This window comes from Epinephelus fuscoguttatus, linkage group LG1, assembly GCF_011397635.1.
Source record: "Epinephelus fuscoguttatus linkage group LG1, E.fuscoguttatus.final_Chr_v1".
NCBI classification, from domain to species: domain Eukaryota; kingdom Metazoa; phylum Chordata; class Actinopteri; order Perciformes; family Serranidae; genus Epinephelus; species Epinephelus fuscoguttatus.
The window spans coordinates 12766881-12792783 of NC_064752.1; the positions used below are offsets into that span (position 1 = coordinate 12766881).

Below are 25903 nucleotides of genomic sequence, written 5' to 3' on the forward strand. Positions count from 1 at the left end.
ACACTAGAGTCACTGTTAAACGTTTTTAAAGGTTTACGTTGTCTTAACACTTCTGTTTTTCACCTGTATCTACTGTTCCTGCTCAGCTCAAAGTGCCCATGACAGACAAACCCAACACCACAGTGAACTTTCGCAAGCTGCTGCTAAACCGCTGCCAGAAGGAGTTTGAGAAAGACAAGGTGGATGACGTGGTCTTCGAGAGGAAGCAGAAAGAGCTGGACTCTGCTGCATCGGTATGCATCACTCAAGTTTGACACCTGATTTGAAACTCTGACAAAGGTGTACATATTTGTTAAATATTCCCTTGGTTCCCTCAGACGACGGAGCGCGAGCGGCTTCAGGAAGAGCTGGAGGAAGCCAAGGACAAAGCCCGGCGGCGTTCCATCGGCAACATCAGGTTCATCGGCGAGCTCTTCAAGCTCAAGATGTTGACGGAGGCCATCATGCATGACTGTGTGGTGAAGCTGCTCAAGAACCACGATGAGGAGTCTTTAGAGTGCCTGTGCAGGCTGCTCACCACCATCGGCAAGGACCTCGACTTCGAGAAGGCCAAGGTGAGACGGAGAAGGAATTTGGTTTCATGAAGTGAGCCAGACTGGTTAGTACTAGCTCATTATTTTGGGAAATCCACTTATTTGTTTTCAAGCAGAGAGTTAGATGAGAAGATTGAAACCACTGTCATGTCTTTACAGTTAAATTTAAGCTTCAGACAGTTAGCTTAGCTTAGCATAAAGACTGGAAACAGGGCAAACAGCTGGTCTGGCTCTGTCCTACTGTCATAAGTAGTAGTGGTATTAAACAGGGTTGTAACTCGTGATTATTTTCTCAATTAACTGATTAGTTATTTGGTCTGCACAGGCTTTTTTCTAGCTCAGAATGACGTATAAGTGGTACCATCCTCATCATATAGAGACACGTGCATGTGCACTGTGGTTTCACCTGGCTCAAGGAACATCAACAACATATTTCAGGAGTTCTCATAATTATATATGTGTGATTTTTGTAGTAGACTATTTCTTTTCAGTGTTGCACTTTGTAGACGGTCCCTCCCTGCACACTCGTCTAACAGCAGGCTGCAAATAGGGAGCAACGTTACTTGTCCAGCTCGAAATTGTAACTCATTGTCCACCTTACTACGGGTAGGAGGAGGTGTCGTATAAACAACTTTTTGTTTGGGTTAGTAATTCGGGAAGTTTGAATCTGTGAATATCTTTGCAACTTTACCAGACTCCACAGAGCTGTGTTCACAAATGCAGATGACCATTTGTGACACCGTTTGTGTGCTGACGATATGAAACTATATTAAAACATTTAACAGCAGGAAAAAGGAGACTAATTGTGATGAGCTTGTCGGCTTTCTTTTGCCCTCATAGGTCTGGTATCCACTTTCCTGTGGTCTGGCTACAGCACCACCACATTGACGTAATGCTGCAATTGCAGTTACAAATGACAAAAAATCCACCAAGTGCAATGCTTGTTAGAAGAGTGTTTCCATTAAAGACACCTGTCAAAGTTATGTCGAGACCTGGAGGCAGGACAAAAATTGACAGAAGCGGTTGCCTCAAAATTCTCTATGCAGAAAATGCATGTCATATGTCCTGTTTTGTCCACAATCCAAAGATGTCTTTTAAAAATTACTCAAACCCATTCATTCATTCATTTCCGTAACCACTTATCCTGTAAGGGGTCACGGGGGGCTGGAGCCTATCCCAGCTGACATTGGGCGAAGGGCAGGTACACCCTGGACAGGTCACCAGACTATCACAGGGCTGACACATAGAGACAGACAACCATTCGCGCTCACATTCACACCTACGGGCAATTTAGAGTCACCAATTAACCTGCATGTCTTTGGACTGTGGGAGGAAGCTGGAGTAGCTGGAGAAAACCCACGCTGACACAGGGAGAACGTGCAAACTCCGCATTGGTGATTGATTTAAATGTGGACAACTAATCATATGATAGATTCCTCGTCACAGTAGTAGTAGAAGTCGTCTGTTAAAAGTAAGTGTGGATGCGTGACATATTTCGAGGCTCACTGGCACCAGGGTCAGACCTTGAACAGGGCTTCCCATAAGGTGAGCAGTTCATCAGCAGCCCTTTCACATCAGCACAGTGTGTCAGTATGCCTCTGCCAACACGGCACCAGGATAAATTCCTCTGTACTCTGCTGGTTACTTGGAAAATGAGGTGACTGTGGAGGTGATTCTGATCCCAGCAACAGTTTTGTGAGACATAAAAGAGAAAGTTCTGGTGGGATTCAATCCCACACCAGCTGGGCTACATTCAGTTCCAGAAGCAGAGGAGAAACTGTTTATGTAGGTTATGAGGAAACAGGAATATCCCCTCCGTGTCCCCACAGTGGATACTCTGCTTTGTTCTGTCTGACCGGCTCTCCTGTTAACACCAGCGAGAGTCCTCAGATGCTCTGAGATACACAGCTGACCCCAGAGCCTTTCTGCTCTGTCTCTGCTGTACTGTGATGTGTGGTTTGATCCTCGTCCTCTACCAGTCACCCTGTGGAAGGAAAGCCCTCTGACCAGCGGGGAGCCTGCTATGAACTCAGCATTATAACTCTGCTGTTTTCTCTTTTTTTTTTTTTTTTTAAGGATTTTTACACTCAAATTTTTACTCATAGAAGCATAATTTTTGGACATTAAACCCCACAGAGTGCATTCATAAATCATCTTGTCCTTCAGTTGAGTTTCATCACGTTTAATGTGGTAATTTTCTGAACATGGCCGTTTTAATGTTAGGCCATTACAGTGAATTGGAGCTGTGCTTTCTGGCCAATTACAGTTTTAGCTCTGCCGTCTACCAAATTGTTCCGATGTAGCTCTGAGCGGTCAGGACAGCCTCTGCTCCGAGTCACACTCTGACCAATCTGTCAGTTCAGTGTAATTATGTGGAAATCCCTGAAATCTGCTGTCTAGTAAATTGAAGAGTAATATAGACTATAACCTTCATGTCTCGTATTAACCTCCTCTGTCTCTCTCTCTGTGTCTCGTTCCTCAGCCTCGCATGGATCAGTATTTCAATCAGATGGAAAAAATTGTCAAAGAGAGGAAGACGTCATCTCGGATACGGTTTATGTTACAGGACGTTATAGACCTGAGATTGGTGAGTGTTTGTTTGTGTGTGTGTGTGTGTGTGTGTGTGTGTGTGTGTGTGTGTGCGTGTGTGTGTGTGTGTGTGTGGTTTTGATGTTTGTTTTGTCCAAAGTCCCGCCTCATGTTCAGACCAGCTCTGGTTCACGATGAATTTTCCCACAGAGGTTTGTTTCATTGATCTCGCCGACCTCCTGGAACATGATATCAGGTATTCTGGTCATATTCTGCTAAATGGATCTACTACGGCTCTTGTTATTGAATTTTAACACCTTTCAGAAAGAGTGATGGGGGAAAAAACGCTGGAAAATACACCGTGGAACTTCATACTGCTGATAGCACATGATAAGTCTTTTTAGGAAAAGCTGTAGCCAAGGCAATTAAGACATGTTAAGATGTTAACAGCAGATTGCTTTGCGTTAGAAGAATACAACTTTGCTATATTGGTCTTCTATAATATTAATTCTACATTCAGTGTACACCTTTGTAAACAAGCATGAATATTCTGTGTAAATCATCAGCATGTTTATTAACATTAATGGTGTATTAATAGACAAAAACACACTGACAGGTTTGTGTCTTCAGACACTGATTAGGTTTCTCTTATAGTGTTAAAATCAACAAGTCAGTGCACCTAAAACATTATAAGATGCCATTTATTCTACCATATAAGGTTGTGTTGCGTTCAGGTACCCATTAGCTCACCAGGTAGAGTGCATACCTGCAAGTCTGAACCCCTACTTCAGCTCCCCTGTAGGACGCTTTGGGGCAGCAATGCAAAAATGGGGTCTCGTGGACAGTGCCCACTGCAAATGCAGGGTCCACTACAAACTAGGGCAGCTCAATCATGGAAAAAAATCATAATCGTGATTATTTTGGTCAAAACTGAAATCACCATTATGCAAACGATTATGCGGCGCACGTGATGACTTTGTTTACACAACGGCATGTCCTTTCTATTGCCACATGGTCGCGCGTTTACAATTCTCCTGCTCTCTGTATCGGGCACGAGGGAGGTCGGCCCCGATGCGAACACACAGACACGTGCCCGCACACACACACATACCAACCTCTCTCGCTCTCCCTCTGCCATTTTCCGCACGCTGTTTTTGAAATCTTCGGCGATCGCATTATTCGTAGTTCACTTACTACCTACTGAATAGAGGAGGGGGGGGGGCAGTATTGCACATGCACGGCTTTCGTAGAAGACAAAATAACATCTCCAGGCGTCCATGACCAAAAATCATTGACTCTGGATTTCGTTAATTTTGAAATCGTTTGACGTCAAAATCGTAATCGCGATCACCAGACGATGAATTGCACAGCTTTACCACAAACTGTGGAACACACAATAACCAGCTGCCCCAAACACCGCCCACCGAATGGCTTGCCTCAACAGAGCTTAAGGCCTAAGGACGCACGCTAGAAGAAGAAAGCTGTCTTTGCTTAACATCAGTTTAGTCAGTGAGCTAACTTTTGCTACCAGACTGTGGTTTGGGACAAAACAAAAAGGCAGGATGAACACACCAATCAGTCGTCTCTCATGGCTTCACCTCTTGAGAGTCTAGTCAATTTCAAACAAACACAGCGAGCTCAGATCAGTGTGTACAGTTGTTTTACACTCCTCTCCTCTTGTGTAAGCCTTGTGCTTTAAAATATGTGTTTCAGTTTATGTTGTAATCAATTTCCACGTTGTCGACATCTTTATAAATGCTGCAAAAGCTAAATATGTAAATGAATTTGATTTATCACCCAGCATAAGTTCAGACAGATTAAAATAGTTTCCCGTACATTAGATGCATCCACACAATGTATCTGTTCTGTTGTTTTTACCTTTAATTTGTTGCTGCAGTTTGTTTAGTTCATTCAGCCTGAATCTAAAAGCCTAACCAGAGACAGAGCGCTGAATTTTATCTTCAGCTAGACGTCCTGTATACATTACATCTCTTTATGTAACAACAGAAACAAACACAAGGACTTGGAGGAAGAGAAACAAACGAGGAGCAAATGTCTTCATGTGTCTCTGCTGCACAGTGATGGTCTCCCACAGTAACTCTTACCTAACGAGCTGCTTGAATCAGTGTCACTGTCTCCTGCAAGACGCTGGAAACACAGATTCGAGTCCTGCTGTGCTGCGCTCTTGTCAAATTTAAAATTAAAATCAGTGAGGCTACTCAGGCGGTGCGGTGGATCCAATTTGTTTAAAAACAAAAATGTTCAGCATCGTGGAATGAAACAAGATGAAGGGTTGAAATGCAAGTTGAAACAGAGTTAACACATGCATCTGTCAATTATGATCATTGAGTTATTATCACCCTTTGAATTAAGGATATTCCTCTGTGCTTGGCAGCTTCTCGTATCTGAACTGATGTATCTGCTGTGATAAAACCAACCAGTGCTCTTAAGATGTTTAAGGAAACGATCTGGGCCGACTTTTGAAACAGCTCCCATCAAGGAAAAGAAATCTGTTTGAAATTACTGAATCTGACACTCCTGCATGATTCAGCTCTGAGGTCATTGTGGTTCTCATTGTTCTTTCAGCACAACTGGGTGTCCAGGAGAGCCGACCAGGGCCCAAAAACCATCGAGCAGATCCACAAGGAGGCCAAGATTGAAGAGCAGGAGGAGCAGAGAAAAGTGCACCAGCAACTGCTCTCCAAGGACAGCAAGAGACGGCCAGGTCAGGCCCGCAGTCTAAATCCTCTTTAAGGCTTAGACTCACATCGGCACAGCTACAGTGACTCAGGAAGCCTGCGAGCATAGAGACAGACTTCCTGTCCCTATAGCCTGCAGAGATGCTATTGTGCCCAACAGCAGACAGGAAGCCCCCCACTCCCTCCAATCTGCCAGCTGACCTATAATATTTCATCATGAATAGCATGAAATGGTCAAAAACATCACTCTGACAACTCTTGACAGCTTTCACTGTCGATTCAATGAATGAAAACTCCATTACATTTCCACAGAACTCAATTTGAAACTGTATTTTGTGTGTGTGTGTGTCTCCTTGGCCTCGCAGATCAAAGAGATCAAAGAGATCAGAGAGATCAGAGAGATCAACGCGTGCAGAGAGAAGAGACCTGGAACACTGTGCCCATGACAAAGAACAGCAGAACCATCGACCCCACCAAGATCCCAAAGATCTCTAAGGTGAGACACGCTGAGTCTTTTTACAACTTACGTCTCTTTTAACTCTTTTCACTTCGATATATGAGAGAAATTCCCAGCACCCACATGCTGATGCGCCTACGCGTTACCATGGTTGCCAAATAAGTTGCATACATCACTCACAGAGATTGCTTGTAAGATCACTTCCTTAATGGTTCATACTCACTGGATAGATTTCATACTAAGATAAAGCTGGGGTAGGATGTTTTCTGGAAAAAGCAAAAGAAAGGGCAGGATTTTAAAATACACCCTCCTCCTGCAGCTCTACCCTCTCTGTCCTAAGCCCCTCCCACCAGACAAGCATGGGCATATGTACGCACTTCATACAGTAACTCAGTGTTTCCCATACATTTACTTATTTGATCTTATTTCACTGTAGAGCTCTTTCTCTGATTATCAGACCAGAAATGAGAAAAAATAGCTACCTAGCCACCCCATGGTCGCTCTGTCTCACTCCCCACTGCCGTGGACTACATCACTCCAAGAAGAGTGGGCAGCAGATTCAGAGACGTACTTTGAGGGGCTGTACACGTGCCACGTCTTAAACCACCTGGAAACCACAAGGTCAGGCGCTGGGTGCTAATTTTTGTGCCTTTTTTGCAACCGCTTTCAAGAGTGCAGCGGCAGGTTGCGTCTGAGGTTGCTAAGCAATCTTAACAAGCACCGTATCATAGCCTATTTGCCTGAAATCCTGAGTGCAGAGCTGATCTTCTTCTAGGTGCTGTTTTTGTATGGGCCTGTCGTCCATGGGACAGACATAAAGCTCTGGGAGTCCTGCATCAAACTGATCCACTTCTTGTTGGTTTGGCGTTTGAGCCCGCCTGCCACGCGTCTTCATTGAAAACAATGAATTTGAGGTCGCAAAAAACACGGCATGTGTACAGCCTCTTGGTCAGCAATTGTAGCAACTCAGATTCAGCCAGGGCAAATCCCAGCGCCGAGAGTCATAACAGCCAGAGACTAACCTGTGTAACAGCAGCAACAGAAAGTTTGTTGATGCGGCAGGAAGTCAGAGTGGTCCGCTGGCTGAATTCAAGTTGCTACAGCTGCTGACTGATGGTCCGTACCCCTGAAACCCTCTGAGGTTTCATACTGTGATTCAAGACTCTTGTGGTTTACCCAAAGCCTAGAGGACAGAAGATGTCGTATGCTGCAAAATAGGCTTGGGCGATTGGACGAATATATCGCCAATCGCCCATCGGCTGAGTCCATCACAGTTGGTTTAATTTTTGGCGATTTTTTTTTGGCGATTTTTTGACGATTTTTGTCATTTTATTTTGCTGTATTAATGGTCTGTCTCCACAGAATTCAACTCGGTACATATATTAGTCCATAATTACTATGTAGAGCACAATTCAAAGTGTGTGCGTATTGGAACTGGCAGCTTCACACTGTCACACGGGAGCGGCGCGACAACCCTCGTCTGCCGAGCGACAACTCTCTGTTTTAGGATGCTCTTCTATTTTTGTCACGCTATGCTCCCCTAACGTGACCCTCCAGCAGATAAAAACTACATGAAATAGTGTGCTAAACAAGCACAATGTGTTTTTAAATGAATAAACCATTATCAGAGGTGATATGTTATGATTTTGTTTCATGCATTTACCCATGTTTATCCGTGACATTGTGTAAATGTCCGTGGCGGACATTTGAAAGCGAGTAGATGACAAACAGTACAGTAAACTTGTAGATAACTGCTGTCTTTAACTCAAAAACACAGTGTTTTACATGTTTTTGGAGAGGAAAATGAGCATGTTAACCTTATCTGGCTTAAGCAAAGTGCGCATATGGTTAACAATGTTACCAGCCGTGCTAAACACCCTCTATGATGGTGTGCTTGTTGCCGGTATGCACAGTTACTTCCGTGCCATGTTGGACATGAGTGGGCTCGCAAAGCACGCTGCATTTTTTTTTGCTGCATTCATGTGATGTCGGGAGATCCGAGTTGTCGAGTTGTTTTTCTGACATGAGGTGGCGTTCATGTGAATTATCCCATTCTGAAAGTCATTTTTCGATTCTTTCCGACATCACATGAATGCAGCATCCCCCCTCTTTGTTTTTTCTCCGCCACACACACAACTGCCGAATATATCGGCAACTGCCGGTTGATGGGCTGACGGTGGCCGTTTGGAAATTTTTAACATATCGCCCAACCCTACTGCAAAATTGAAAGGCTGATTACTTTCAGTTTTATTTTACAACTCAGTTTCATCACAAATTTACCTCAGTCATCAGTCAAACTTTCGCATAACACGAAATACTAAATGAGATTTCAATTAAAGCTGTTCTATGAATAAAGTTTAGTAGAAGTAGTTGTAGTATTAACACCTTTCAGTTCAAAGTGCCTTACAGATGACTGATAAAAAGACAGAGGACTTTGATAAAACAATAACTCACAGAAGATGAACTCAGTGTTGTGGTGACACCAGGACTGATGACTGATTAGAAACTAATCAAGGATCCAAACTTCACCAAAGACAGCCTCAAAGTCTTTGTTGCAGCGTTTCATATTTTCTGATACTCTGTGATGAGTCTACAGGCCGCTCTGTTCACTCAGTCTTGGCTGAACATCGACAGGTGTGCAGGCTAAATTAGATAAATCAGTTAAGTGGTCCGTCATGTCGAGACAAGTTCGTCCCACGTTCATGAAGTGTTTTTCCACGTCAGTCACAAGCTGCACACCAGGTTGTTGTTCTTTCAGTAGACAGTTTCTGTACACAGCAGATAAGTGTTTATACAGCACCAAGAGGAATCCTGCGGCTCATCATGTGTACTCATACACTGTCCCTGCCCTCATCGGATCCACATTATTGTGGTTTATGTTCAGTAGGGCACAGGCCCCCTGCTGGATCCACCAGGTACTGTTCTGTCTATTCAGAGCTCCACCTGCTGGAAGAATTTTGAAATGTTCTCAGTGTTAGTTGTACAAGGAGAACACTCATTTTACTGATCCTTTACGACAATTTATGCAATTTATTACATGTTATACATTGTGTTTTGTGTGTTACTCATCCTTAATTAATATCTTGAATCAAAGTGTTATAACCAGTGTGTCTTTGAGACCTTGAGTGCAAATAAACTGATGTAAAAGATGGATAGATACTGTGCAGAGGAAAGCAAATATATCAGGGAGTTGTTTGTCTGCGTATTGTTAGGGTGAGGAAACACACGTGTATTAGCATCTACACTGATTATGTATTAGATCATTAAAATAACAATCACGTACCTGTAGGTTTAAGTCTGGGTCATGTATCTCGTCTCAAATGATGTCCTCATTTGCCTTTTACTGTCAGTGTTCTGTGAGCGCTTGCAGCTTGTTCTTAAATTATTCTCTTTCTGCAGCCTCAAATGGATGAGAAGATCCAGCTGGGCCCTCGGGCTCAAGTCACATGGGTGAAGGGCAGCAGCGGAGGAGCCAAGGCCAGTGACTCAGGTAAGAAAACATGTGTTAACTGATCCAAGACCACGGCGAACACGGTGAAATAACTGTCCGTCACACAGCAAAACATATTTCATCTTGTGTCTCAGAGGTCTGTTCATTGTAGCAAAACACTGAGAGTGCTCTCAGGCCTGTAGCTCAGTTTATTTGGTCCAGACCAAGGGGGAAAAAATTAGTCATGTTGTGTATCAGTTCTGGTTCGGTTCCTGTTAATACTGACTTTTTTACAAATGAACCAAGAGGAGTAAACATTAAGTTATACAGACTTATAGGTGATTATTGATTGGACAGTTTTGGCAGTTGTAATCCTGCATCATCAGGACTCAGGTGGGAGAATCAAATTCTGGTGACAGACAGAAGATTATTCAGTATTTAATATTTGTTTTTTGATGTCGTCAAGAGCTCACACAGAAATAACTGATGATAAACGTTACTAGTATTATTAGACGGCAAATGTTATGAGTAACAGGAAGAGGCAGGATGAAAAGGAGGCGTCCTGTACAGTAATGATTAGCGGCTTTTTACTGTGGGAGCACTGTCACACATTTTATAATGGACTAAATGAACTAGCAAAGTACAGAGAGATGGATTTAAGTGCAGCAGTTTTAAGAGCTTCTGACCTGTTAATCAGAGTAAATGGTGCCAATGCTGAAATGCATATGTGTTACCATGGTTAACAAGTGGTTACAGTGGTACAGATCAATTATAAGATCCACCTCGGTTTGGTTGTTGGGTCTGCACCAGGGTTCGATCGACACCTTTCACCCCAGTCCAAATGACACGTACTAACTGGACACACGCACCTGAGGTGTTTTAACCAAATCAAGCATGTTAGATGTGAAACCACCTGAGGCCCGCATCAGACAGAACAGGTGCACCACATTCCCTTTTTTGTTGAAGCCTGCCCCGATCAGACAGAGCGCTTTTTGCAACTTGCGGCAACCTTCTTTTTATAATTTTTCCTTTTTTTATTGTTGCTAGGCAACCACCGAATCATGTTCTTAGCTTAACCGCTAAACTCACAGATACCATAAAATCTACATTAAAAAGTGGACAGGCAAGGGGCACTTGCTCCGGCTCTAATTGTGGGTGAGAGGCTGTTTCCAAATAAAACGCTGGTCACAGAGAGTCTGTGTGGGTACATGAGAGTCTGAAAGAGGATAAATCACAGGGAGTACCCTCGATGATGGTCGGTGCAAGGCTTATTTTAGGATTAGTCAGGGACAGTTTGACAACCTGCTGATAATTATAAGGCCAATTACGGTTGGTAGAAACACTAAAAAGTAGTTGAGGCTACTGTTTGTTCAGATACCGCTCTGAGTTGAGTTTCAACTTGAGGCGTTCAGGGCAAGGGTAAAAAAGGAGTAACACAAAAGCAGCAATCAAAACGCTTTGCTCTCATTGAAAACGATTACAAAAAAAGCCACTGGGCTGCTGAAACGCACTCTGTGTGATCGGGGCCTAAAAGTGACTCAGATGTGAAGCACTATTCTGCATCCCTCCGGCTGCTCCTCTGTCTCTGCGCAGATTTCACTGGCTGACGTTCCCCATCAAAATTTGAGTTGTAACAGTTAAATTAGATGGCAAGAGGGGAAATTACTTGACACTGAAACACTACATCATCTGTGCTCTGTGATCGGCCCAAACTCTGTGGTCAGAGTGTGGCTGCAACCGACCAAACTGTCACACAGTTAAGGTGTCAGCACGCCTGAAACAAAGCGTGACCTGTCGTCTGACCGTGTCTGAAGACAAAAATGTAGATAGCTGTAACACAGGCATGATAATTGCTCATATGAGAACAACGGCACACACTTTTGGACGTCGTATAGCCTTTGATTGTATACATCAAAGTGACAAATAAAGTTGTAGAAAGGCTGAAAAAAGAGACGAATGACTCTTCTCCCCCTCCCTTTTGTTATCAGCTCATCAGAAAAATGCCATAGCATTTGCATCTCTCTCAAACAACCGTATCATTCTGCTCAACTTGACATCAACAAAGCCTTATTTATTTATTTATTTATACAGTGGAACAGAGAGATGATGACCACCCTCAAATAGAATAAGCTAGACATTCAGTACGAGGCTCTCAGGACAAGTTTTATACAGCCTGGTCCTTTTTTATAAGACACAGGAACTTTGCTTGAACTAAAGCTCCTCTTGCAACAGCAAAATAACATGGTGCCTTTTAACCACCTTAATTATAGTGCTAAGACATTAAGGAAGAGAACCAACAGTTTGACCATTTTCTAAACTCGCATCTTGCACACAGTTTTTGTTTGCGTACATTCTATTTAAGACAGTGTTTTTGTCTGTTGTTTGCTCATTTAATGTTCCTAACAGTTCCTAATAGGGTTGCAACGGTATGAGATTTTCACGGTACGATAACTATCTCAGAAAGTATTGTGGTGTCATGTATTACAGTATTACAGAACTGATGCTATCAGTGAGAATGACCCTTAAAGTCATTAAAACAGAAGGGTCATTTTGCAACCCTAGTTTCTAAATAAAATAAGTTAATGCACCTTAACTCTAATCCTCTATCATTTCCTTGATTTTCTGGTGACATTCATGTTTCTTTCCTCTTCATAACAGAACTGTCACGGACAGCTGGCCTCAATCGTTACTCCGCGCTGCAGTCGACGCCTTCACCTCAAGCCTCCACCGCTCCTCCACAGAACCCAGACTTTGACTCCAGGAGAACTCTGGGGAGGTAAAGCACAACATCAGGGTCACATAAAGCTCCTGTTCACTTGTTCTCTCTGCCCTCCTAAAGATCTGTGTGCCTTTAATAGTTTATCTCTCAGATTCAGCATCGTCCTGATCGACTTGTTTTCTTTCATCCCAGCAGTCGTAGCAGTGCAGGGAGAGAACGCAGTGACAAGCCACTGATCTCTGTCCCTCCGTCGTCACGGCCCGGATCCTTCATCAGGGGAAGCAGTTCAAAGGAGCTGCTGGAGAGTCAAACCCCCGAGGAGCCGCGGAGAGACCGGGAGCGAGAGGGAGCCGAGCCCCGGAGACCGAGTGTCACCGAGGAGAAAACAGAGCTGGAGCGCAGCAGAGTCAGGGAGCCTGGTGAGACGCTCGGAGCTGCACGACACGGAGCATACATGAAAATAATATCTGAATATAAACGGACTCCAGTGGCGTCACACTGATAATACACTGGTATTTTTATAGATAATGGGTATACTTTTTATTATTTAGTCTAGACGGTGAATATTAGACTCTTAAAAATGGCGTCCCTAAAAATCAAAACAGTAAGTCAGTGCTCATGTGAGGATTCAATTAGAGACGACCAGACATGGATCTCCATCTTGCTCATACCACAGACAGATGATGTCATCATTGTTGTGTTGTATGTCCACAGTGAAACCTGAGCCAGTGGTCCAGACCCCGGACAGACCTGCTCTGTCTGAAGAGGAGGCAGAGAGGAAGTCCAAGTCCATCATCGACGAGTTCCTGCACATAAATGACTACAAGGTACCGAGATTCAACAAAAGATCAAACACAGAAATCGGTTTAGGTGTTTAAATACAAATGTTTGAACGTACATCAACAAGCAGGAGCTCAGACGGATTAACTTCTGATTCGAATAATTTATTTGACTTCACGTAGTTTATATTTTGCTTTGTGTCTTCATCACGTATTTGTTCTTTTAAATACACTTAATGAAGATTTGTGTATTTCTCTTTGAATACATGGTTGATTTTATCAGAAAAACAGCTTTAATCTTCCTACTTTTCTTGATTGTATTTCTGTTTCCTGCAGGAGGCACTTCAGTGTGTGGACGAGCTGGACTTGGGCTCTCAGCTGCACATCTTTGTGCGTGTCGGGGTGGAGTCGACCCTGGAGCGCAGTCAGATAACACGGGACCACATGGGCCAGCTCTTCTTCCAGCTGGTGCAGCAGGGCGTCCTGCCCAGACCCCAGTTCTACAAAGGGTCAGTCCGCCTAATGTTTAATGCAGTCAGTCTTATAATTCAGGCAGTTTATAAGGACCTGAGGAAATAATGGATATTTTGGAAAGTCAGTCTTTTTGATATTGTGACTTCTGTGTTTCCATAAAATGGGAATATTGATTTAAGCACACTTTTGTTGTTGATTTTGTGGTTTATTGTTTATTAGGATCCTCATTAGTTGCTGTTGTGTTATCCACAGATCTACCTACACATCATTTATAGTTCTCAGGGGTTTCTTACTGTCAAACTTAATTTCATCCTGTTCTAAAGAATTCTTCACCTGCAAAATGACCATGCACACTATTGATATAACATGTATATCAATTACTCACGGCCAAGGGAAGGTATCATGAAGATTTTAACAATACTGCTACTCTTACCGATACTGCTTATCGATCCAGTACTTTAAGGGTATTCTTAGGGGTTCCTCTGGGGGGTTTTTAAGAGAAAAAAATGAAACAAAATCAGAACAGAATTAGAATTAACATTAACAACTCGCTGTTCATCTGGCCAATAAGCTTTCCTTTCTTTCACTGTATATGTTCAAGTGAACACAGGCTTATCAGCCACCACTCTGTTCAAACATCACTCTTAATGTATCCATTGTTACAAACTCCTTATCTGGTTCGTACTGTTGTTGCTCATGTGACTTGCCGTAATTCGATCCAGCATGTAATAACTTAACTTTTAAAATGATCTTACTGAAGGTGTGTTGGCAGTGGCCTGATGAAGCCGCCTCAGTTTTGCTGTAATCCAGGGTTTATTGTTGATGTACATGCAGAGAGTTTTAGTCAAAGCAGGACTGGGACTCCAGCTTTTCTAAAGGCTGAGCAGATTTTGGCCAAAGAGTCTCAAAGCTGCACAGGGACAGAGCGATAGTACTGTACAGCAGTGGTCCAGTGTCTTTTATGATATGCTGTCTGAATCTTGGAAGTTTCTGGCTGAGGTTTGCTCTGGTGAAGTTCCCAACAACAATGAGCAGGGAGTCTGTTTTTGCTCCGTGTTTGTTATCTGGTCAGCCTCAACGACACAGGCCTGAGGCGGGACGTAAACACCGAGCAGAATAAACGAGGAAGACTCCTGTGGTGAATAAAAGCTTTTACAGACTATGAAAATAATCTCTAACTGAGGACTGCATGAATTCATTAAAACTGTGGCTTCTGTTTACCAACTTTAATTTATTCAGAAGCAGATTTCACCTCCGTTGTTTTCCCCAATAACTCCATGATGCAGTCCACTCAGAGGAGTTGGAAGCCTGGTAGATGTACTGCAGCGTACTGTCAGAGACATGCTCATTAATCCAGGTTACAGTGAAACACAGAGCGCCAGATCTGCAGAAGTCTGTGTCACTTCTGTTGAGAAGCAGCAGTTCATCCATCTTGTTGGACTGATGGATTTGTCACCATAAAGAACAATCAAATGTGTTAATTTGGCCAAGTTGATCTTCATAAAAACATTTTTAAAAACTGTAATTTGACCCACACACCTGTGAGGTCAAACATCGTCTGTAAAACATATTGCAGCAAGAGACATTAAAATCGTTAATCACATTTTTCAGTAACCAAATCGTATTTTAAATGCTGTTGAAATATGCGCCACTTTGCACCGTGCATTATGAACGCTGCACATTATCCTACAAAACATGACAACTCACTAAATTAATGTTAACAAATAACATTTATTACTGAGTAATCCAGACTTGTCAGGATCTCCCCTGTGCACAAAAGCACCTCTCTAGTTCTAGTTAAGCCTAGTGAGAACACATCCAGCTGTTGAGAGTGTGTGTGAGGCTCGGATGTTCTTTCCTTGTTGAAGTTTCGCAGACAGCTGCAGTCTTGTACCAGGCTTGTGCGTACGGATCCATCCATCGAGTGCACGTGTGTGTTTGTAAAAGAGACAGAGATTATCAGAGCCGCTGGTTAGTCTTTGGTGCTGATTGAAACTTTTCTCATTTTAAGACCTTTGCACACTGAGTTTTTTTGTTTGTTTGTTTGTTTTTTCAGATGCACTTTTTAAGTTGTCATCCAAAAAAAATCGTTCACTGATGCTGATGTGTTTTGTTGTTCTATTTGTGTTCTATTCAAATACGTGACAAAATGAAAAGGCACATTTCCTCCTTTGCCTTTCTTGGCTGCCTGTCATCACTCCCTCCCTGTCTATTTGGCACCGCAGCTGCTTGACGGGCCGGAGCTGTCCTCAACATTCTGTGTGCGCTGCACTTCCTCCTCCTCTTCGAGTTACGAAATGATTCTGTGCGTCCCGTTCCTCTGTCTTGTCATGGATGTGTCCTGTCGTCATATTTTCTTCACTGACTCTTGGTCAGACGTCTCTAAAGGCCTCCGGCAGATGTGAAAAACACAGAAAATAGAACAGAAATTTTAATGATGGACGTAAGTTTCGTACTCAGTGTGCAAATGTCATCGACACAGTGTGAGGTTGTGACAATGACTACTCAGTGAGCAAAGGCCTTAACTCTGGATATCTTAATAAGTTTAACTGAATAGCAAAGGTAGCATCATTTAATCATCCAGTCGACTAATTGCGCACATCCCTGGTTTAGACCTCATCACATTTCCAGGGTCTTGGACAGGACGGCCAGTTAATCAAAATTCAGGAAAACAATTAAACTGGACAAAAACAATACAAGAGGAAATGGATTTCCTCTTGTATTTGGGACATTTTCTGGTTCATGATTGACATCAATTAAAATGAAATTGGGTGTAAATAATATTTTATTGGTCCTTAAATGTAGTGGCGTCTGTATTTGAGCAGCTTTGTGTCCTAAACACCACTGTGTCTTTACGTTTCCTCAGGTTTGCAGACACGCTGGAGCAAGCGGATGACATGGCCATCGACATTCCCCACATCTGGCTGTACCTGGCCGAGCTGCTCACCCCTGTGCTGAGGGAAGGGGGCTTCTCTATGAGAGAGCTCTTTAGGTACGGATGAGGAGGCTACAACAGAGTCATTGACTTGATACTCGAGGAGAAAATACACTAAAGATTAAGTAAAATTTGGGTTTGTTTGCTGAGAAAAATTGATGCCCTGTGATTCACCTAAGTGTGCGAAGGTTGCAGAAGTAGCTGAAATTGTCACTCTGCTTTGTTTACCACCATTATACAGCATGTTGATCAGTATTTTCCTTGAACAAAGTTACACAAGCACGTTCTTCTAGTTCATGTTCTTCTCTGTACTTATTTTCAAGATTAATCTCAGGCTATACTTTGAGAAATTTAAAGAGCGTACAGGCCGTGATGACACAGGAAACTGTCTGAAGTGTCTTATTGTGTTATTTAACTTCTCCATTCTCCTGTATGAAGGAAAACTGTTGGATCGACTTTCATGTTAATTTCTGTCATCTCTGTTTGTTCACAGTGAATTAAGCAAACCTTTGCTTCCTGTGGGAAGAGCTGGGATCTTAATTTCTGAAATACTGCACATACTATGCAAACACATGGTAAGCAGCACTTTAATCTTCAGCTGTGTAATTATGGTGCCTGCTCTCATGATGAAACCTGTGGAGTTTAATCTGTAGATCTGTTGAAGTTAGGGGTGTACACATGGTTAATGGATGATCAAACATTCCTTCAAATCTGGAATAGGCAAACCCTCTCTGTCCTAAACCTCCCACCGGACGACCACGAGTATATGTACACGCTTCTTTCAGTAACACAGTGTTTCCCACACATTGATTTATTTAATCATATTGTATTGTAGATTTGCCTGCAGCACATTCACTCAACTCCTCCTTGCCCCCCTCTCTCTGTCTCTATTTATCAGACCACAAATGAGACAAGAATTAGCTTGCTAATGTTAGCCACCCACTGTCCCTCCACCTTCCTCCCCACCACTGTGGACTGCTTCCTAAAGAGGAGAGCGGGCCACAGCCAGCGTAAACTCCCCAGTGCCAGGTGTCACCGCAGCAGCACCAGGTCTAACCTGTGTAATGGCAGCAACAGAAAGTTTGTTGATCCAGCGGGGATCCAGGTGTCTGGTCCCCTGGAACTGGGGTTTACGCTGGCTGTTATTTGTTTAGCTGCAGCCACTGACTGCGGGTCTGTCTCCAAAGCTGCCACCCGCTCTTTTCCCAACGAGGTCTTCTGTAGCGCTGGGGAGTGAGGCGGAGCACACACTGATTTGAGGCTTTAATTTTAGCCATATAGACGTAAACTTGAAGGCGCAGCCGTAAGTAGAAGGCTAAAGTATTAGCAACCTTTTCTCACCATCTCTGAAACCCTTCGCCATTTTGTTTGTTCATTGTCAGACTCTTTTTTGATAAGTCCATCTTCCTCTTTAGGGTTGCTTTGCAGTGTAGGCAGTTGTTCCTGATGCTCGAATAGAAACTTTCTCTGCAGGATTCTCCGCTATTGAATCAGGCATTCACCAATGGGACGTGCACGCACATCCAGCCCATAGGAACGCCCTCTCTCTGCAATGACCTGTGATTGTTTCTCCTGTCACAGACTAGATTTTCTAAAGACTGAAAACAGAGACAAGAGGAAGTGCAGAAGTCTGGTGTTCTTTCAGTTCACCTCAATCACAATATGCTCAAATTTTATTGTGAGACTGTTGCCCAATAATGCCAAAATTAAACTGCCTACCCCAGCTTTAATTTGTCTATCAGAGTTAAGGATAAATTATTTTGGTGACATTTTGGTCAAATGTCTTTTGTATGTTGAAGCCCAGAGTGAGGATAAAAATGCACCTTCATTGTCGCACTTCAATGGATTTGATTGTTTGATTGACATTATCATGTTGCCCTTTTGATTTGAAGCAAGTTTGGGCTCGTTAAAATCCTTTTTCCTGGAAACCAGACAGACAAAATAAGATATTTGAGAGAAGAGAGGTGCGATGTTGTCTTGTCTTGTCTCCACAGAGCCATAGGACTGTGGGTTCTTTGTGGAGGGACTCTGGCCTCAACTGGACCGACTTCCTGACAGAGGGAGAGGACGTCCAGGCTTTCATCTCACAACAGGTTGGTGATGGGTCGGCTTTCTTAATACTGATTTTAACACAAGAAGTAGAGCTGGGTGATAAATCTGTTTTATCAGTTAACTCAAATTTATGGTTTAGGATGACGTTTAAAACTGGAAATTGATTTTCACTTTAACTTTGGTTATTATGGTATGAAACCCTCGCCGCTCCCCTGAGCTCCTGTAGTTCTCCTTTCATTAAAAAAAGAACTGTAACACTGCCATTACATTATGCAATCGACATTTACCTCGTGATACATTACAGCAAAGAAACTTATCTTTTGCCAATTTAAAAGGAGAAAAATGACTTATATTGCAAATTTTGTGTTATTTTTATGCCGTATCACATAACGACAAAGAGCACATTTTAACCCCGCCCCCTCCTTCATTGTTTTGCCTCTTCTGCTTCATCACCTTTCCCTGATTCTTCACTCTCTCATCATATCGATGTCCTCACAGAAACTCCAGTTCGTTCTGTCGGACAGCTCCAGTCCTGAGGCGGCTCTGTCCAAAAGGATCTTGTCTCCTGAGGAGCTGAGCCAGCAGCTGGAGAGACTCCTCCTGGAGGACATGGCCAGCGACGAGCAGATTTTTGACTGGGTAGAGGTACGAGAAGTGAAGCGTGTACGCACATCAGACTCTGCTGGCTAGTGGCTAAAATTCAGAGTGACAGTCTGTTATTTATGACTTTTAGAACTGTGGCACAGACTCAGTTTCACACCGGCCTGTAACGAGCAGAAATATTAAAGTTATTGTTTTTTGGTTCTCTGCTTCTGAGATGTGAAATTGACAAATAGTGTGTCTCGTCGTCGTCCTCAGGCAAACCTAGATGAATCTCAGATGAGCTCGTCTCCCTTCCTGAGGGCTTTGATGACAGCTGTGTGTAAGGCAGCAGTGAAAGGTAAGCGCTCCACCACCTGGAGGAGAAACCGGCCTATTGTGCTAAACTTACACGGCTGATTGCAATATTTACTCTCTACCAAAGTCTGAGCGCAGCAGCTCAGCGTGCACTCACTCTGCCTCCTGCTTCACCGAACAGATGATAACACCAACTGTCGAGTGGACACGGCCATCATCCAGAGGAGATTGCCTGTATTACTCAAGTACCTTAACTCAGACACTGAGCGACAGCTGCAAGCACTTTATGCACTTCAGGCGCTGATCGTCGCCCTCGATCAGCCTCCAAGTAAGTGCTGCATCTGCGTTTCATTAGGAGGAGTAAACTGGGATTTTCTTTTCTTAATTTCTTACCAGACATAATTAAATTGTGGTTACAAGCAGTTTCTAAGTCTGTTTGAACAAGTTCTTGGACGCTGGTTGTTTCCATACGAAGTCTTTTCTCAGTGACAGACTTTGTGGACTTGAGTGTATCAACCAGCAAATGATTGTCTGTGATGAAGATTATAGGTGTAGCAATCTGAACTAACATTGTTACGACATTAAGAGATGATGGCTTGGACAGCCAGGGAATATTTGTGTTTTGTAAACAGGGCATAAAAGAATCTAGAAAATAAGTGTGAATGTCAGTATTGACTCAAGCTGTTCTTCAGCAGCACACGCCCATGTCTTTAAAACTTAATGTTCAAAGTTTGTACTGCAGAGTTTTTGTTCCATATCTGTAGCTTCCAAGCCCAACTGATGTCACTTGAGTGATTTTCTTTGACTCTGCAGAATACATTACACAACAGTTTTTCATAGTGAGGGTCATACTGATCGTGGTGTGTGTTGACATGGACAATAACCACTTCATGATTTGTGGAGCATCCTGTTAATGTGTTTGAACATGTAAATGCACCATATCACATTTTCAGAAACCAGGATAACACCTTAACCTGTTTGACCACATTGTGTGTGTGTGTGTGTGTGTGTGTGTGTGTGTGTGTGTGTGTGTGTGTGTGTGTGTGGTTAGGAGAGAAAGACAAAAATGGTGGCCAGAGCTCAGAGCAGACAGCTGTTAGTGATCGGAGAAAAAAATTAGCATTTAGGCTGTAAAGTGGTTGCAAATGTACAGTGTAGTGTTTAATATTTAATGTCGCTCTCATCATCTGGTGTTGGTTTGTTTTTGTACACATTTTGTACACACAGTGCCTGCACAAACAGACTGCAGACAGACAATCAAGCCTTAACCTGACAGGGCGGCAACTTAGCAGTCACATAACATATTAAAATACCATAAATAATTACAGAGAGGACGACAAACCAAAACCAAAACATACCTGAAGGAGGTTTATTAGTTGAATAGCTTCAGGAAATGTTCTTCTTTTGATGCTCTCAGATGTAAAACAGTTGTCCACACCTCCTCCCAGAGGGCATTTCCTCAAAGAGGGGAGCATCTTCACTGGATGGATTACTTAATAGTCCAACCAGGCCCAGGGCACTCCTTGCCTTCACCTGCAAAATGTCACTTAAATTAACACACACTGATCAGAAAGAGAAGCAAAACAACCACAAAGAGATACAAAGGACCAAAAAAGACATAAATATACCTCAAATTAAGAGAAAAACTTACCTTAAAGAGGCACAAAATGACCATTAAGAGACACAAACAGCCAGAGAGATGCAAAAGAACTATAAAGAGATGCAAAATGACTAAAAAAGACACAAATTTACCTCAAAGAGACAAAAATATATTAGGCAAAGCAACCACAAAGAGATGCAAATGACCTTTTAAAGAAACAAAAAATGACCCAAAAGACACAAATATACCTCAAATAAAAAGGAAAAATAATGATATAGAGGCAAAGAATTACCTCAGAGAGAACCAAGGAACCAAAAAGAGACTCAAAATGACCAAGAAAGACACAAAGTTACCACCAAGAGACAGAAAACCACAAAAAGATGCATAATAACTATAAAGAGATCCACTACAAAGTCTGTGTTGTGAATGTTTCCAGGGGTCCGTCAACTTTTGAATTAACTGGAATACAGGTGGCTGGTGGCGGGGGGTGGAGGGGGGTTACTGCAGCAGGACAGAAAGTTGTGTTTTTAAAATCCTTATTCCACAAGATGGCTGACATGTCTTTGTCTTCCAGACCTTCTCCGGATGTTCTTTGACTGTCTGTATGACGAGGACGTCATCTCGGAGGACGCTTTCTACAAGTGGGAGACGAGCAAAGACCCTGCCGAGCAGCAGGGTAAGGGTGTGGCCCTCAAGTCTGTCACGGCCTTCTTCACCTGGCTGCGGGAGGCGGAGGAGGAGTCGGAAGATAATTGACGAGGGAGACACCCGGGGGACACGACGTAGTAGAACTGCATCCTTACGGCAGAACAAACAAACGTTCAAAATGGGTGAATGGGCAGGACGACATGTTTTACGGCTGGAATTTTTTTCTGCGGTACGGTTCTGAAACATGCCGCCATTTTGAGTTTGGATTCCAACGGCGGAAGCACTAAATACCTGTATCATACATAGAAAATATTTTTGTTTTAAATTTTAACTTACTTTTGTTTTGTTACTTTTTAAGAAGAGACTTAAAAGATACATAGGTTCTGGACTCTTTAATTTATTATTTTTTTAAGGACTGCAAATATGAAAGTTATTTAACATTTGCAGATGCTCACAAATGAGAACATGACAACAGAAATAACAATATAATTAATTATAATAACAAAAATAATAATTGTGAAATAAATAGCCTCCCTGGATTCCACGCTGTTTGGTTTAAAACAGGGTCAAACAAAATTTATTTTGGGATGAAGGGGAAGCAGAGATAAAAAGGAGTGAATGCACAGAAACTATTAACGTTGTCCGTGTATGACGTTTTGAGGTCAAAGGTTATATCCTAATAACCAGGAAGTGTTTCCCTCAGCCTCGGCTTGCTCTACGTTGATATGTACATACGCCTCATGAGAGGCAGAGGTATGCAGTCAAGAAGCGATGCAAGTCAGTCCACAGAACTGTCAAAACAAACGCAGACGAACAAAAATGGAAACATTTAAACGAAACGAGCAAAAAATGCAACATTAAAAAGCAAATGGCCCGGGTCGCTGAACATGAAATGCTTGTAATACTTCAGACCTACAGAGCAGATTAAAGCTTGTAAATACATTAAAGACAAAAAAGGTATTTAAAAAATGCCGATTGTCATGATCTGTTCTTTTGATGGGTGCTGTGTGGAGGTGTGGGTTGCCAGATTTTTGTGCGTCTGTCTGTCTGTCTGTGTGTGTGTGTGTGTGTGTGTGTGTGTGTGTGTGTGTGTGTGTGTGTGTGTGTGTGTTTAACCCATTTTGGACAACGCCTTAGCATCCTTAGAGAAACAGCTGCATGATGTGGTCAGGAGCAGCTTCACTCACTGGGAGCCACTGATTTGGTCTGCTGAGCCATTAAAGCAAAAATCGTGTGAATGAACTCAGAGTTTGTGCCTCGGCTTTGAAAATGTCGCAGCATTTAATCTGTTGATTTCATCTGACCACACATATATATGTCTGATTGTGTATAGATCCAGTTTCATTGTGGTCAGGCATGAATTCATATTACAGTGTCAGTGTGGTCGCGTGCTTATCAGATCACTAAATGTGGCTTACCTAACCAGTGTGATGCTTTGACTTGTCTTTACAGCTGTTCACTTGTTTTTGGATCAGTCATAAAGCATTTAAAGCGCCTGAGCCAACACAGTTAATTAGATGATGGACAGAAAATTCCAGTTTCTTAATTTTGAAGAGTTGCAGCTTTTCTATTGTACATCCCACTGGATTATTTGGACAACATAAGCAATTTGAAGAAGTCAAATTTGAAAATTGTCACTATAGACCAAGTAAGTGACAGAAACATGAACATAATTGTTAATAATGGAGCCCAATTAGTGGTGAAAAAGTCCAAATTTAAACCACACAATGATACAGCAGGGGTGTGATACAGAGTACAAAGTGTTGGATGACTGATTATTTTCTGGCTGTTTTTCCACAGGGTTTTTTGTGTCACTCTTTACAGGTTGCTGAAATATGTTTGGGGTTTTTTTCTGTTTAAGTGTTACACTTAATGTGTGTCTCATGGTTTTTTGAATAAGAAAAGTTGCATCATTTTAACTTTGTTAGCATAAAACAACCACAGCTCCTGTTCATCTTACCCTCAGACACTTTTTCAAAAAAATTACCAGAAACATTATTAAGATAATGAGGTGCTAAGATTGTATTGATCTGTACCTAAAATCTCTGTATTATGTTTGAGCTTTTCAGAAAGACCATTGAGAGAAAAAAAACATTTGGTTTGCGAGCTATCTTCAAATATAAACACACACGATGACACAGCAGGGGTGTGATAAGGACCACAAAATGTTTGCTACGTGATCATTTTCTGTGTATTTTCATGGAGAGTTTACTTTATCGCTCTAGCTAAAGTATGTTTCTGATGTTTTCTGTCTATATTTTAAGCTAAATGTGTATACTGTCCTGATTTCTTGTCATTTTAACTTTATTAGCATTAGACAACTACAGCTCCCATGAATCTTCGCCACAGACACCTCCTCAAAACGTTATCAGAGCTGTAGTTTTTTTTATTGCTTGTACAATAATTGATTTATCTTGGTTAAAATAATGACGTGCTCAGATTGTATTGATCTGTATGGTAGTAGAGGGTAAAACTTTGGTTTGTGGGCTAGCCCTCAAATTTAAACAACACGATCAAATGGAGGTCACAGAGGGGGAAGTGATAATTTTCTGTGTATTTTCATGGATGGTAACTATCACACTGGAGGAAGTGTGTTTCTGGTGTTTTTACGCTTTATGTGCTTTTAATATTGTTGCTAACTTTGTTAGCATTAGCAAACTACAGCTCCCATGAGACTTTGTAATAGACACATTTTCATTATCATTATAACATTATAACATTATCATAGCTGTAGTTTTTGAATGTGTAAATTCCATAGTTGATTTATCTTGGTTAAAATAATGAGGTACTCAGATTGTATTGATCTATAGAGGAGATCAAGTTAAAATATGGACATAAAACCTTAGTATCACGTTTGAGCTTTTAGAACATTGAAAGAAAAAACAACAACTTTGGTTTGCTAGCTAGCATCGAAATTAAGATAATTTTGAGTATTTTAATGGAGGTTTTATCACCTTAGTTCAAGTACGTTTCTGGGGTCTCATTTCTAAAACGATGCATAGGATCCATTAAAAGTGTACATACAGACAAAGCCAAAAATGGCGTGCACCAAAAAATATTACTCAACCTCGCCATCTTCATCACCAGTTTCCCATCTCCAAAATGTTCGTAAGCATGGGTCAAAGTTTCCTCTATCGTCTGTTTTTATAGTTCACAACTTTTGCATGGGAAGTGGCGTACACGTCTTTCAAGCCTCGTTTTGTGCGTATGCAATGTTATAAAAGAGACCCCTGGTGATTTCTGTCTATATTTTACGCTTAATGTGTATCTAATACAGTACTGAATAAGAAAAACTGCTGTTAGCATTAGACAACTACAGCTCCCACGAGTCTTTGCCACAGACTCCATTTCAAAACATTATCAGAGCTGTAGTTTTTGAATGCATACAATAATAATTGATAAATCTTGGTTAAATCAATAATGTGCGCAGATTATGTTGACCTGTAAGGTAGAGGATATCAAGTTAGCTCGACATTTGGACATAAACCCTCAGTTTATGTTTGAGCTTTCAAGAAAGAACATTGAAAGAGAGAAAACCTAGCTAGCTAGTGAATTTAAACCACAAATAAGTGACTATAAGTGATCGTTTTTGTGTATTTTAATGGAGGTTTACTTTATTACTCTAGCTGAAGTTTGTTTTGGTGTTTCCTGTCTGTATTTTACTCATTTTGTGTATCTAATATTGTCCCGAATAGGAGAAGTTGCTAACATTGTAGCAGTAGACAACTCCAGCTCCCATGAGCCTTTGCCACAGACACATTTTCTGAGCTTAAGTAATTCAAAGCATACAGTTAGAATTGATTTATCTTGGTGAAATTAATCATGTGCTCAGATTGTATTGACCTGTATGGTAGAGGATATCAAGTTAACTCAACATACGGACTTAAACCCTCAATAACACGTTTTAACTTTTTAAAACATCGAAAGAAAAAGAAGTTTGCTAGCTAGCCTATTTCCTGTTAGCTTGACCGGCTAAAGCTAACGGCAGCGATACTGCTGCACTTTATTTAAAATTGTCCAGTGCACTTCATTTGGTTGCTTTAAGGTAATTTGAAAATGTTTAAAAATAGACTAAAAGATATTATTTCATATAACGTTAGTCAAAGGGTTATTTTTATTTTTTATGTTTTGTTTTGTTTCTTAAAGGTTAG

At 41.9% G+C, this 25903-nt stretch overlaps 1 protein-coding gene across 12 annotated transcripts in view; it reads left to right on the top strand.

Annotated features, from left to right (window-relative positions):
- Positions 1-22863, top strand: part of eif4g3a (eukaryotic translation initiation factor 4 gamma, 3a) — a 77623-nt gene extending 54760 nt beyond the window's left edge. For 9 of the 12 annotated variants that reach the window (XM_049586882.1, XM_049586850.1, XM_049586867.1 and 6 more), the window contains 17 exons: positions 87-233; positions 318-554; positions 3016-3120; positions 5649-5787; positions 6127-6257; positions 9618-9708; positions 12307-12424; positions 12560-12786; positions 13082-13194; positions 13483-13655; positions 16487-16612; positions 17049-17130; positions 18550-18648; positions 19106-19252; positions 19466-19547; positions 19686-19832; positions 21679-22863. In XM_049586882.1, coding sequence (XP_049442839.1) covers positions 87-233; positions 318-554; positions 3016-3120; positions 5649-5787; positions 6127-6257; positions 9618-9708; positions 12307-12424; positions 12560-12786; positions 13082-13194; positions 13483-13655; positions 16487-16612; positions 17049-17130; positions 18550-18648; positions 19106-19252; positions 19466-19547; positions 19686-19832; positions 21679-21860 — 2346 coding nt within the window. In that variant the 3' untranslated portion in view covers positions 21861-22863. The remainder of the gene's footprint in view (positions 1-86; positions 234-317; positions 555-3015; positions 3121-5648; positions 5788-6126; positions 6258-9617; positions 9709-12306; positions 12425-12559; positions 12787-13081; positions 13195-13482; positions 13656-16486; positions 16613-17048; positions 17131-18549; positions 18649-19105; positions 19253-19465; positions 19548-19685; positions 19833-21678) is intronic. The other 3 variants (XM_049586859.1, XM_049586887.1, XM_049586886.1) reach the window with 1 other exon arrangement.
- The last annotated feature ends 3040 nt before the right edge of the window (positions 22864-25903 follow it).